Source organism: Varanus komodoensis, unplaced genomic scaffold (genome assembly GCF_004798865.1).
Source record: "Varanus komodoensis strain SLA01 unplaced genomic scaffold, ASM479886v1 scaffold33, whole genome shotgun sequence".
Taxonomy (NCBI): domain Eukaryota; kingdom Metazoa; phylum Chordata; class Lepidosauria; order Squamata; family Varanidae; genus Varanus; species Varanus komodoensis.
This window is the reverse complement of record NW_025335817.1, coordinates 8,232,968-8,247,420: the sequence shown is the minus strand read 5'-3', so window position 1 is coordinate 8,247,420 and position 14,453 is coordinate 8,232,968. Positions and strand designations below refer to the sequence as shown.

Below are 14,453 nucleotides of genomic sequence, written 5' to 3'. Positions count from 1 at the left end.
TAATAATAATAATAATAATAATAATAATAATAATAATAATAATAATAATAATGTAGGGTGAAATTTCCATTGAAAAGAGGGCAATTTTGAAAAAGCCTTTCTTGAATAGGTTTTCCTGCACCGCTCATCATTTCAACCCATTCTAAACACATTCCAACCATTGAAACCTTGCCAGGACACCTTATTTTCCTAACCCTAACCCTACCCTGGTGCACACCCCCAACCCTAATAAAGGGGAAAAGTTCCATTGCAAAGTGGACGATTTTGAAAAAGCCTTCCATGAGTAGGTTTTTCTGCACAGCTCAGCATTTCTGCCCATTCCAAACACATTCCAACCATCGAAATCATGCCATGGCACCCCATTTTCCTAACGCTAACATTGCCCTGGCACACACCCCTAACCCTAATACAGGGGTAAAATTTCATTAAAAAGAGGGCAATTTTTAAAAACCTTCCTTGAGTAGATTCTTCTGCACTGCTAAATATTTCTGCCCATTCTAAACACATTCCAACCAATCATATCAGGACACCTCATTTTTCTAACCCTAACCCAGTGATGGCGAACCTTTTTGAGACCGAGTGCCAAAACTGCAACCCAAAACCCACTTATTTATGGCAAATGCCAACACTTCAATAAAACCTGAAAACTGAGGTTTTGGTTTAGAAAAAGCAACTCACAGCCAGTCCAAGCAAATATCCATCCATGCATCCTTGGCAGTGCACTGACCAGCCATGCGAAAGCTGAGACGAGTCGCAGCTAATGAGACGCGGCTCGTGATGGCATTGCCTGGCGGTGCTACTGCTCTCCAAGCATGCGCATGGCCCCTGTGTGCACTGTTATCTGATGCTCCGCTGCTGAGGCGATGCTGGGGTGACATGGCTCGCGTGCCGACAGAGAGGGCCCCGCGTGTCCCCTGCGGCACGCGTGCCATCGGTTCACCACCACTGCTCTGGGACAATTCTGAACTGTGCTTAACACACACGGAACTATGGTGGTATCACACAATTCGCTCCTTCAGGACCCCAGCGTCCCTTTGAGAAAAGAGACCAGTGCCACAATATGCCACCTCTGCGGCCCACAGCACCACCTTGGCATTAGCCCTGCACTTGCTGAAGCCCTGGGCACAAGAGGCACGTACCGGCCCAGCGGGAGGGCGGACTACTTCCTGGGCACAGCACGATGGGAAAAGCAGGAGAGAGAGGTGCAACCCCTGCTTGACTACTCCTTTGCCAGTTCTGCTAGCCCTGCACCGTACTGCTCTGAGGATGGTGGTGAGTGGGAATCCCCTGCCCAAGCACTGGAGCTCAGTGGGAGAGACTGCTTGGCACACAGATGATCTCTGGTTCAATTCCCAGCCTCCCCAGAAAGACCGGGAGCCTCTGCGGGCCCGGAGAGTCACTGCCAGAGGGACCGGTGACCGGCTTGTCCTTGGGCAGCTATCCGGGGCAGCAGCATCCGCTGAGCCCATCTCCTGCATCCACTTTTCAGTCTGCAGGGAGTCTGTCCAGCATGCGACCATCCTGCATGGGCGGGCATCGCTCATGTGCTGCTGCCTTGCTCTCCTCCTGCCTGGGATTTGTGCCAAAGCAAGCCAAGTTCCAGGGCCTCCAAGCGACTGCCAGCAGCCCCTGGCAAGCATGGCAGATGTCACAGGCCCGTGGAGCCAAGGAGGCTGCTTGGTGGTGATGTCAGCGGCACCATTAACACGGCATTGTTGGTGCTGTGCAGATACGGTCTTACTAAGAAGAGGAAGAAGCCCCCCTTACCTGTGTAGGTATTGGCGGAGCACCTGGGTGGACAGTCCGCCTTTTCTGTGGAGGCGCTTCCCCTCGGAGGGTCCCCGCACACAAGGGCCGAGGGCTCCTCTCTGCTTCGCCCCATCCTTAAGCAGGCAGGCTGCATGCTAGGCAGTGGCGGTGGAGGGGGCGGCGGCGGTGGAGGGGGCGGCGGTGGGGGAGGCGGCGGCGGCGGTGGGGGAGGCGGCACCCCCTCACACATCTTGTGCTCTTCTGGACCACCTGGCGGTGCAAATATCTGGATGGGTATATCCTTCGAGCGCTTCTGCCGAGGGGCCTTGGAGTCCTTGGCTGGTGACGGGCGGGAGGCCCTCAGCTGCTTTGCGGCGGCCCCCCTGCCGATCGACCGAGGCTGCGGGGCTGCTGGGGAAGGCTGGCAGGAGGCCGGGGCTGCTGGGGATCGCTGAGCCCCTCCCTGGGGCTGTCTGGAGTTCAAGGGCTGGGAACGGGGCGTTTTCACCACAAACTGAGCCGGACATTTCTGCAGGATTAAAAGCCGGCACATTTCAAAAACAACAGTCTGGGAGCTTTTAGGACCAGTGGTTCCCACCCAAAACAACAGAAGGGTCGCCGCCCTAGTTTCCTGTGGCAAGGAGACACCGGAAGGGCTGGGAGGCTGCCTGCCACCTTAGACCTGTTACTGCCCAGCGCTCAGGAGGGCTTGATGAAACATGATCGCATACCACAGTAATATCACTCTCCCTCCGAGGAGCTCAAGTGTTGGCCATGAGGCTGCTCACAAGAAATATTCTGTAATCTGAACCCAGGCCATTCTAGTCCTCATTACGGACAAAAGCCCCCCCAGCCCAGCACCTTCTACCTGTGTGGACCACCAACAGGCACAATTCCCACCCATTGTGCCAGTTGCATCCTACGACCCGGAGGGGGCAGCTTGCACAGAAGGCTGCTTTCTGGAGGTGCTGCAGCTGCCGTGGGGCTCCATCTCTTCCCCCCAGTCGTGCCATCTATGCCCCACCCGGCCAGGGGTGCTCAAGGGTGCACGGAAGTGCCACACTTTGCAATACTCACTTCTTTGAACGTTTTCAGCCTCTCCAGGGTTTTCTCTCTCTCCTGCTTTATCCAAGCTTTCTTCTTTTTCTCCTCATCTTTCCTCTTGTCCCTTTTCTGCATTCGAACACCAACACAAATGGACATGCTCATATATTAGGTCCGCAATCTCTTTCCAAGATAACCAAAGACCTCTGGTGTCAGAGTTGATCAAGATAACAAGCATGGGGCTTGGATTCTAACTGCACCCTAAACTCCTTGTTTCTCCCTTCGGCTAGCAGAATGTGGAGAAAGCCACTCCGCAAAGCCAGGTTCGTTCAGGGCCTTGCTGGAAAACCACGGAAAGCTTACTTGTTGTCAGCCCCGTTTTCTGTAAAATGATCATAAATGCCAGAGGACTCTGATTAGTCTACAGTTCTCAAAAGGAAATGGAAGAAATTTTGCAGGGTATTAAAAGAGAAGTTACTGTTCTGCAAAAGAGCTTGATTAGTCTGCTGGGAGCTGGCAGAAGAGGGACAGAGCACTCCCCTGCCCTGCAGCCCCCTACCGCATGTCCCTGCTGCACGCCAGGGAGGGCCGAACACCCCACACTGCCAGCCTGGCAGCAGGGCCCTCTCCTGTGTGGCGACCGGCCCACTGCTGAAATGCACAGCCCGGGCAGTAACCAGAAGGCACATGGGGCAGCGAATCTTCTGAAAGCTGCCTGAGCCCAGACAGTCACCTGGGCAGTACGTCTGCATTGCCCTGAGTTCCCCAGGGAAGGTGAGGCAGGATAGGCATATAAGCAGTTAGGCAAGAAACGATCTCATGCCTTAGCTATAGACAGCATCAGCAGCACGAAGGTGGCCCTGTGCACACCCACTGGGGACCAAGCCCCATTCGATACACTGGAACTCGGCTCCCAGTAAGCATGCAGCTTAGGGAGTTCTGCCATTTGCTGGGTAAAGAATCGCAATTCTGGAAAGCTGAATTCTGCAACCCAACCAAAGTATGCAAATCAACCCTTCCTTAAAAACTATTTTGCACGTGTTATTCTGGTTTTGCCAGTCCAGGCGGGAGGGCAAGACACAGAAGCTCCACCCACAATGTGAGAAAATCATCTTGCCGGTTTGGAGAAGCTGTTGTTGTTATTATTATGCTTCTTAATTATATTTCTGCACTGCCTGCTGGTTCAAGATCTCCGGGCGCTTTATAACAGCAGACAAAATACAATATAAAATACAGAACAGCAATCCAAACATCGTAAAAGTACAATAAAATTTTACAAGCCAACACTAGCTTACACAAATTAAATCACAACCCCTGTTAAGCAGTTGACATAATGCCCCAGTATAATATAAGACTAATTAAAATGTCCTGCCATAGAGGGCAGTCTTAACCTGATGCTGAAGCGGGCACCTCAATGGGGGGGGGGCAGCTCCATCGCTGGGGGAGGCACCCTTGAAAAGCCCCTTCTTGTTCTCCCCAGCCAAGCCTCCCGTGGAGGCAGCAACCCGAGGCTGGAACTAAGCGCACAATTCCATGAGTGTCTTCCTTACCATAAAGGCTGGAGCCTCTGTGTCGGTTTCTTTTCGGGAAAAAGATTCTCAAGCAACTTAATTCATCACTTTTCCTGCACTTGCACTGGGCCAAGCCCCCCGCCCCCCGCCCCCCCTCAGCCGCTTCCCCCTCTGCCGGCTGCAGCGTCGCCTGACTTGCGACTCACGTAAGACTTACGATCTGAATGCTGTGATGCTGCTGGAAATGCCGGCTGCTCTCCTGTGCCTGCTGGAGCCTGAGCTGGCGGCTTTCCTCACACTGGTCCTAGGAGAAAGGGATGCAGCACAAGCATCGCTGTCACTTCTCCTCTCCGCATGGAGGGGTGTCCCCATGGGGGCGTCCGAAGAGCGGTACTGTATGTTCAAGCACAGCTCAAAAAGACACATCCAGCAAGAGGGAAACCTGCCTCCATCACAGTCGTTTCCCGCCTTCGGAAACCTTCTGAAAACCAACTCATGCCAAGGAGCTCCTCTCTGCTGTCTTCTCCCCGAAGGATTCTGGGAAAGCGACTAATTGCAGTGGGACAGCATGTCGCTTTGCATGCAGGAGGTCTCAGGCCCAAACATAAGGAGGGCGCTGGGCTGGGACGTGCTGGGCGGGTGCTGGGCTCTCAAGCACACGCTGCTCACACGGGGGGGGGGGGGGCACACCTCTTGCGCTACACAGCTGTCCTGCGTTGGTACTGGCAGAGCTTGCAAGCTGTCCTGTGGCGGCTGCAAAGTCATGGCCTGACACACTCGTCATGCTGCTTACCTGTGGCTCCCTGCCAACCCAGGCCCCAGAGGGAGGACTGCAAGCAAGAAAGGGCTCCCCTCCCTCTCATGCTGCCAGCAAGGGCCACAGGACACCCTGCCTGACTCAGCAGGAGACCATCTAAGCCCCTTTGGCGCCAATGAGCTTGGTGGCCATCATTACAGACTGTGAAAACCAGCTCCATCGTTTAGCTCTATGGTGGGCAAAGTTGTCCTTCTTTTACGAAAGGAGGTGACAAATGCATCCCTATCTGCTTTCTCCACATCATGCAAAAGGTTAAATACCTTTATCATGACACCCTGACACCCTGGAACCATGCACCAAAAAAGTCTTATTCTGCCACTCCCTCTAACTTCTGCGTTTTATCAGGAAATGCCTAAATACACTTGCAGCTACGGGGACCAGAATACAGAAGATTCTCAGGAACCTAAACTTTGTGCCAAAGCACTTCCACAGCAGCAAGGACTAGAAACTTGTTTGTGTGTTTTAAAACAACACCGAGCTATTCAGGATTGTGAACTCAATGGCCCATGCTGCCTTTCACCAGTTTGTTGTGTGGGTACTGGAACACACAGCTCTACTCTATGTCAAAGCACACCTGGAATTTTCTGGGACATTTACTTTTTTGTTCCTGAGATATGCTCTCCTGGAGCAGATAATCCCCCGCTTTGTCTCCAGCTGCTGCATCTTCTGTCTCAACTGAGCCAATTCAGAAGAAGGCATGTGGGTTTCTTCCAGGGCCTGCTCGGCAGCTTTTAACTCATCAGGATTTTCACATGTATCATAGTAAATGACTTCATCCTGAATCTCTAAGAAAGAATACAGTATTTAGTTGAAAAAAGCATGCAACAATAATTGTGTTTTGGGTGGGGAAGCAAGATGACGATGGGAGCATTCCCTCTACCAGTACGGCCCTCCTCATTCCAGCTGCAGGAGCATCAGCCCTGAATCCCAGGAGTGGCAGGTGAACTAAAGAGCTGAATCGGTTGATAACTTTGAAAATAAAGCTCTGGAAATTTAAATGCAGTTTATTCAGCTTGCTCAGGAGCAGAGAAAAAGGAGACAGATATGCTTTTCAATGGATTTGCTAGGTATTTGCATAACGCATACACGATTCATAAGGCCACAGGTAAGGAGAGAAGAGCAAAATTTGTGCTAGGCTGTGTCTATGCACATGATGACATAGAGGAAAAAACAGGGGTGGCAGAGAGGAAGAAAAAGCAAGAGAGAGAGGGGGGTGCCTCTGCCTGGGCTGGACTGTGGTCCTGCCCGCTGCTGGCATGCAGCCTTGCAAGGGATTAACCTCAAGGGAATGTGGTCTTTGGCATCAGAATGCACTCTGTTCTTGGAATGCTGACTTCTCTGTACGAGAAGTCACCCTGCTCCCTTACCTTTCATCCGCCTCCTTAAAGTCTCCAACTGTGTAATAAGCAGCATTTCTTCATTCTTCAGTATCTCAAACTGCACCTCATACAGCTCCAGCTGGGTTTCATAATATTCTATTTCCAGTTCCTCAACACAAGCCATGTTCTTCTCTTGCTTGTCAAGTGTCTCCATCTGTGGGTATCCCAAACAAAGACAGAAGCATCTTTGAGGCCACAATGAAGAGGCAGAAGGGTGCGCTGTGCATGGACTTTCCCCATCAGAGGGCAATTTCGAAAAGCCCAAGCATTTGTGGTGGACTTTTTCAGGGGAAAGTTGCATTAGATGACAGCATCCATTACCCTTGCCCATAAGACACACCAGCTGGGGTTGACGTCCAAAACATCAAGAGCAGCACTTCAAGGATGGCTGATTTGGTGGGGCTGTTTCCTGTACAGGAGTGATGAATTTAGGATAGGGCTGCTGCTTAGTTGAGAGCTTGGCCTTCGCATGCGGAAGGTCCCCAGTTCAAGCACTTGCATCTCTCCAACTTAATAGAAGAGAGGAGGGAGAAGACTGGGTTGCCAGTCATGGGAAAGGCCATGGTCCCCAAACAAACCGTGCAGGCTGACTCAACCCAAGGCAGCTTCTGTTCCTGTAACAGAGCCACTAACAGGACTGCAGCATTAATCCCTCCAAGGTAGACTCGGTGGTCTGTCCGGTCTTTAAACCAAACGAGAGATACCAGTTAAAACCTGGAGATGTTTAACTGGGATTGCACTTGGGACCTTCTGCATGCAGAGCATCTTGCACTCCTGCTGACACTGGCACCTCTCCCCAGAGGTTGTTGGAGTCTGTTCAATTCCACAGCAAGTCCCTTGCAAGCCCTTCCGAATCTCCAGGTCCAAGATCCTGGCCACATCCAGCAATGCCAAGAGAAACCAAAAGCTTCCCTTCTGTCCATTTACTGCTTCCACCCATGCAGGTTTTCCCTGGAAGGAGCAGCAAGGATTGTAGCCAATCAGCCTGATCCTATGAATGCTTTTACATCTGTAAAACCTGCTGAGTTCAAAGGGGTTCAAGGACGTGGCCCTACGTAAGCTGATGGGCTTCGTTCTGTGTTAGGCCGTGAGTAGGAGCTGTTGGGCTCCAGTCCAGCATGGTGTTCTGAAATTGCCCTTCTAAACTAAGGGCAGGGGGTTTGAGCTTATTAAAATCAACTTCAATAGCATCACTTCTGGTCACTGCTGCTTGCATTGGGCAAAATTCATTTTGAGATGAGCCAAGGGAGAGAAGAACATGGATAGTGACATGTTACCTGCTTCTGGATGTCGGCTCTCTTATGTTTCAGGCAAAGCTCCTTGGCTCTCATGTACTGGAGGGTCTCTTTTGCTAACAGGTACTTCAGGTTCTCTAATCTGGGAGAAGCAGATGCCCAGGCCGCCTGGCCAAAGCGCTTTCGGTCTTTCTCCATCTGCTTCTGCATTGCTGTTGGGCAGTCACAAAGCAAAGACACAGTCAAACAAATGAGGGGAGGGACGAGAGGGAGAGACAAAGCTATCTGTTGCTAACAACAGCCTTGAGCCTCAAAAACGTGAAGAAGCAAAGACCAAGTGGCATTTGAAGCAGGCCAGGTCATGGTACCAAGTGATGAGAAAATGAGCACAGTCTTTGGCAACTCTGGCAGCTGCACTAATAACTACCCACTGCAGGGAAGTCGGATGGGGAGTTACACTCATCCCCAAGGTGCAGGCACTGGGGCTACCTGGGGACAGAGGCGAAATAGCCAAACCAAGCAAAGACCTTCACCCATTAACTACCAGGAGGCACAATTCACTGGGATGTTTTGCTGAGCCAGCTGGAGTGAAATGACCAGGTTCTGCACACAATGGCCTGTCCCAGTCGTGTCCCCACCACCCCAAATCAAGTGCATCAGTCTCCCACCTAATAGCTTAGAACAGAGGCAGGTAACCAGCAGGCCTCCAGACATTTTGGCCTATAATGCTAAACAGCCCTTAGCACTGGCCACGCTGGCTATGGCTGACAGGAGCTGCAAGGCCAAAGCACCTGGAGGGCCACCACACCCTAAAACGTGCCGTCTGAGGGAGCTGGCTCAACACATCTCAAGGTGATGCCACCTCAGAGAGATGCTCACCTGCTAGTGCCATCACCGTTTCCTTGAAGTAACTGACGGTGATGTCCTGAATGGAGCACACGGCATCTTCGACCTGCTCTGTCCACTCCCCAGCCTCCTTCTGCAAGGCTTCTTTCCTTCTGGGGCCCAGCCGGTCAGCCTGCAAGGATTTCTGCAGAGAGAATCCATCTGATGTCAGTGTTCAACAAGGCATTCGGAAACAGTGCGAAAGGCATGCCCATGGGTGTTGATGCACAGACACTCATTGTCTAGAGGCAACAACAGCCATGCTGTGAGGAACAAGATTCCTTGCAGCTGTGCTCAGTTCTATGTCATGCAAAACACTTCCTGGAGCCAATTCACCTCTTGCATTTTCTGTTCACAGAGCCGGGGAAACAAATACATGAACACTTTGGGTGCTTGAAGCTGGGGACCCAACCGCTGGGGTGCCCAGGCCTCCAGACACAAATCCACAGTTCCAGGATCACAGCACCCTCTTCTGCCTCTTGCAGAACTACAGAGATGAGTGCAGAAGGGAAGGGTGAAACGTGGGAATAGCAGGCAGGAGTCAATTCTGCATCTCGAGGTGAAATGGCAGGAAGCGGCGCCCAGAGGGCAGATTTACAAAATTATGAATGAGATGGAGAAAGTAGAAAACAGCCTATTGGCTCCCTCTGTCTGAATATTAGAGCCCTACCAAGTGAAAAGGGGCTCAGGGCCCGGCACCTTTAAATGTAATCTGTGGTGCTGCTTGTACTAACTCTGTAACACTGAGGTGGCCCATTGCACTCAGTATCTTGCACTGTGCTTAGGAAACAGCTCCTCACAGTCAGACCACTGGGTAAGCACTAGGCAGGGGGACCGCTCAGTGGTGGCCCATACCCTGGGGAATCCATTCCTGAGATACGGCCGGCCCTGTCTGTGGTGCCTTTTAAAAGGGGTTTTAAAACTGTCATATGTTCACCAGGACTTTTAACTGAAAATTTTTGGTATTCAGTGCTGCCTGACATTCTGAAATATCAATCAGCAGTGAACGATCTATATTGGGTGGTACAGAAAAAGTAATGATAGTAAGAAGAAAAAGTCCGACTCACTGAAATCATTAAGAATGACATTAGCCATGACTCACCTACGACCACTGATTGCAAAAGGTTAGCTCCAAGCATTGCTCAGACCAGAGGCTACAAAGTCACGGAGGGCCATGGACACCAAATAGCTTCCAAGAGGCCTTCTGAGAGGTATTATTATACATTTGCAACCCACCATTCTTCTGCATGGAACTCATGGTGGCCTGCATGACTGTCCTTCTCCCCGATTTTTCCTCCTAAGAGCCCTGTGGGGTAGGTTAGGCTGAGAGACGGTGATTATCTAAAAGTCACCCAGTGAACTTCATGGCTGAGTGAGGACGGGAACCCCGATCTCCCAGGTTCTGGGCCAAGCAACAGGGAGAGAGCCAAGGAGGAAGGGCTAGCTATTTTTTCCCCAGGAAAAAAAATCCAAGTTCTTATGACCATCATTCAACACTTCATTTATGGACACACTTTGAAGAATTTTCCAGCTGAAACCGAAACCCTGGAAAGAGAAACCCACCAAGATCTCCAGTCTGTATAATGTTGCCAGTTCTCGCATATCTCTAAACGGCTGCAATAAATATTGATAGAATCCAGTTGCCACAGTGACCAGCTCCCAATAAGCTTCATCTTCCTCCTCGTAGAGCTCCAATAAGGCTACCAACTTGTCAGCATCTTCATGCTGGTGGAGAACCTACAAATGTAATAAAGCGTGATAATTAACTAGGGCTTCTGCTCTTCACAAGACAGACAGGGCACAACTGGCACAGCAGGGGAAATTTTTTAAGGGTTCTAAGTTCCTCTATGGCAAATCGCTTTCCAGCTGACCTAGGATAAGATCACAAATAAGGTCAACTCAAAAACAGTAAATCAATGGATCAATGAGGGTAAAATACCAAACACCACTACAAGGAAACTGAAATATACCACAAAAATAACGTTTTTATTCTATTTATTAAACTTATGACTCACTTTTCAATTAAAGTGTCCAAGGGGGGTAACAAGAGCAACATAAACATAGCAGAAAATAAACAACCCACTGTTGGAACCTACTTCAGCAAACCCAGTTTAAAGATGGTCGACATTGAATTGTCTTCAGTGGCCACTGGAAAGCAGCAGAGATGGAGCTAGGCTAGCATCCTGCAGCAGAGCACTCTACAACCTGCAAGCCACCACTGAGAAGGCCCAGTCTCACATCCCCATCCAGCGTCCCTCTGCTTATGGTGAAACTGAGAAAAGGACCCCTCTGAAGGCCCGCACCCCTGTGCTGGTTCATATGGGAGACTGTGACCTTTTCAAAAAGTTGATCTTGAGTCATGATGAGGCTTTCCAAATCATAACCAGCCCTTCAAATATTCAAACTAGCTGGAAACAGACACATAATTAGATGTTTCTAGATCGAATAAGCATGTTCAAATCTCCAGGGCCTGATGAACTCCATCCCAGAGTCATAAAAGAGCTAGTGGAGGAACAGCTAGTGGAGGAACTCTCAGAGCCACTGGCTATTGTCTCTGATAAACCTTGGAAAACAGGAGAACTGCCAGACGAATGGAGAAAGGCTAATGTTGTCCCTGTCTTCAAATAATCCAAACCCTTGGATACATAGCAAGAAGCGTGGCTTCCAGATCAAGAGGTATTACTGACACTGTATACGACTCTGGTGTGCCTGCAGCTGGAGTCCTGTGTTCAGTTCTGGGTCCCTTGTTACAAGAGGGATATAGCAAGGTTGGAATCAGTGCAGTGAAGGGTCACTAGGATGGTGGCTGGTTTGCAGTGGAAGCCATATGAGGACAGGCTGAGGGAGCTGGGTCTTTTCGGCCTTGAGAGGAGGAGACTCAGAAGGGGCCTGATAGCAGCCTATAGGTACGTGAGGGGGCCACAGAGGTGGGTCATGACCTTTTTTCCCCTGCAGTGGAGGGCAAGACACTTTCCAGTGGAGCAAAGCTCAGGGAACCAAGATCTAGGGTGGATGCCAGGAAGTACTTCTTGACAGTTAGGACCCCGAGGGTATGGAATGGGCTTCCATGGGAGGTGGTTGAAGCCCCACTGGTGAGGGTGTTCAAGGATAGGCTGGACGTGCACATGGTAGGCATGTCATGAGTGGAACTGCCTGGAGCTGGGGGTCAGACTAAATGGCCCAGGAGACCCACTCTTATGACCCACTCTGTTTCTGTTTCTAAAATCCATCTGCAAGCATCTTGAAGAAAATGCAGTGATTAATAGAAGCCAGCATGGATTTATCAAAAATAAATCCTGTCCGACTAATTTAATCTCATTTTTTGACCGGGTAACCTCCCCAATAGACAAAGGAAACACTGTGGACATAATCTAGACTTTAGCAAAGCTTTTGACATAGTGCCACACGACATTCTGATAAGCAAATTAGCAAAAACTGGACTAGATGGAAAAACCATTAAGTGGATCCAACAGTGACTGCTAAATGGGACACAAAGAGTTCTCATCAATGGCACCTTATCAAATTGGATGGAGGTAACTAATGGGGTGCCACAGGGTTCAGTCCTGGGCCCAGTGCTCTTCAACAGCTTTATTAATGATTTGAATGAGGAAGTACAAGGAAAGATAATCAGATTTGCAGATAATACAAAACTGCGAGGAATAGCAAACACCCTAGAAGACAGAATGAAGATCCAGGGAGATCTTGATAAACTTGAACACTGGACTGAAAGCAACAGAATGAGATTCGATAAGGACAAATGCTGAGTCCTCCACCTAGGAAAAAGAAAGCAAGTGCATCGATACAAGATGGGGAATATGTGGCTCAACAGCACTGAAAAAGACATTGGAGTAATTGTGGACAACAAGCTTACTATGAGCCAACAATGTGATGCAGCTGCCTAAAGGGCAAATGCTATTTTGGGATGCATTAACAGAAGTGTTACTTCCAAATCATGAGAAGTAGTGGTTCCTCTATACTCCTCACCAGTCAGACCTCACCTGGAATGCTGTGTCCACTTCTGGGCACCAAGATTTAAGGAAGATGCAGGTAAATTAGAAAGGGTCCAGAGGAGGGCAACAAAAATGATCCAGGGTTTGGAAACACTGCCCTGTGAGGAGAGACTGAGAACTGGGCATGTTCAGACTTGGGAAGAGACAATTGACGGGCAGACATGATATCCCTCTATGAGTACCTCAAAGGCTTCCACAAAGAAGGTCAAGATCTCTTCTTGCCGATACCCAAGTGTAGGACACAGAATAATCAATTCAAGTTGCGGCAACCCAGATTCAGGCTGGACATCAGGAAAAGCTTCCTCGCGGTCAGAGCAATACAGCAGTGGAACCAGCTGCCTAGAGAGGTGGTGGGCTCTCCCACACTAGAGACATTCAAAAAGAACCTGGACAGCCATCTGAGTGGGATGGTATAAATTGGTGACCCGCAACAGCAAGGGGCTGGACTCGACGGCCTTCATGGTCCCTTCCAACTCTACTATTCTACGATTCCTATAAACCCTCACCAGCAGAAGCAGTGGCAAGGGATGATGGGAGCTGCAATCCCAACATACCTATTAGTCCCTCTGGCTTAAAAGGACAGGGCAGAGAGTCAGGAAAACAGGGCAAAGAAACCATCCTTATGCTGGGCTTTGACGGGGGTTCAGCGATTCCCCGTGGATACGGGGGTGCCCTTGCACTGGGCCCGTGCGAGGGAGAAAGCCCTTGCTCGAGCAACTCGGCGAGCGGTTTTGACAGCTGCCCGCGCCGCCCCGCGCCGCCCCGCCCGAAGGGGTCCCTGCCGGCTGTACCCTCCGCAAGGCCTCCTTGGCGCAGGTCAGCCGCGCCTTCAGCGCTTTCCTCCGAAACTCGTGCAGGTTCTCGAAATACTCGTCCTCTTCTTCCTGATCCTGAGTGAAGAGGGTGTCGAGCAGCACTTTCCGGCCGCACACCTCCAACGCCCAGCCCAGGTAGCTCTCCAGACGGCGGCACAGCGCCTCCAGCTCGGCCTCTTCCAGCACGGGGCAGCGGGGAAACAGCAACGCCCACAGGCCGCTGGGGCCGGTCAGCGCCGGCGGCAGCTCGGGGAAGTAGGGCTCGAGCGGCGGGCTCAAGGCCGCCAGCTGCCGGTGGATGCCCTGCAAGGCCTGCGGCGAGTACAGGCCGGCCCAGCTCAACCGCTGCTCGCCGCCGTCCCGCTCCGCGTCTCCCGCCTGCTCTTGCAAGGTCCGATTGTGGCAGGTCAGGGCGAACTTGCTCTCGATGGCGTTCCAAGCGACTAGGAAGCGCAGCTTGTGCGGCGGCTCGGGCAGGCCGAAGAGGTTCTCCCTGATGGCCACCCACCCGTCCAGGCTATCCGGCTGCGCCTCCTCCTCGTCCATGGCGCGACCGCCGCTCCTGGCCTGGCACTTAGCCTGCAGGCAGAGGCGGAAACGGGGCCGGCGCTTCTCCCGCGGGCCGCGCCGTGCTTTGAACTTCAAAGGCACCCCAACGTTCTAGAACTCCCGCAAACTTTGTCTTCCGAGCGAAAGAGAAAGTGGCCAAGGCGGGCGGGCGGGCGGGGGCGGGGGACGTGTGGCTTTCCTCGTCTCCCCCTCCCCCCCGCTCTCTGGTTGGCTGATCGGCCTGAGGAGGGAGGAGACGCACCCTGCGCTTCAGCCTGGCTTGGCGTCTGCTGCCGGTCCCAGGAAGCGGATGGCGCTTCTCCTCCCTTTTCAAAGGAGGAGGGAGGCAACGTGCAAACACATGACGAGCATCCCGAGGAGCCAGGCAGTCGGGCCAGGGCTGGTGCCGGTGTTTTCAAGCTGGATAGGCAAGAACGTAAGCAAGGAGAAAGGAAGCAC

At 51.5% G+C, this 14,453-nt stretch overlaps 1 protein-coding gene across 2 annotated transcripts in view; it reads right to left on the bottom strand.

The window, feature by feature from the left end:
• Positions 1–14,127, bottom strand: part of WHAMM (WASP homolog associated with actin, golgi membranes and microtubules) — a 20,766-nt gene extending 6,639 nt beyond the window's left edge. Inside the window, exons 1-10 of one of the 2 annotated variants that reach the window (XM_044438873.1) lie at positions 13,422–14,127; positions 10,184–10,357; positions 8,615–8,765; positions 7,778–7,947; positions 6,489–6,654; positions 5,719–5,906; positions 4,522–4,608; positions 2,827–2,922; positions 2,198–2,278; positions 1,768–2,167 (exon numbers count right to left, since the gene is read on the bottom strand). In XM_044438873.1, coding sequence (XP_044294808.1) covers positions 1,768–2,167; positions 2,198–2,278; positions 2,827–2,922; positions 4,522–4,608; positions 5,719–5,906; positions 6,489–6,654; positions 7,778–7,947; positions 8,615–8,765; positions 10,184–10,357; positions 13,422–13,991 — 2,083 coding nt within the window. In that variant the 5' untranslated portion in view covers positions 13,992–14,127. Of the gene's footprint in view, positions 1–1,767; positions 2,279–2,826; positions 2,923–4,521; positions 4,609–5,718; positions 5,907–6,488; positions 6,655–7,777; positions 7,948–8,614; positions 8,766–10,183; positions 10,358–13,421 lie in introns of both variants that reach the window. The other variant, XM_044438872.1, reaches the window with a different exon arrangement.
• Positions 14,128–14,453: the final 326 nt, after the last annotated feature.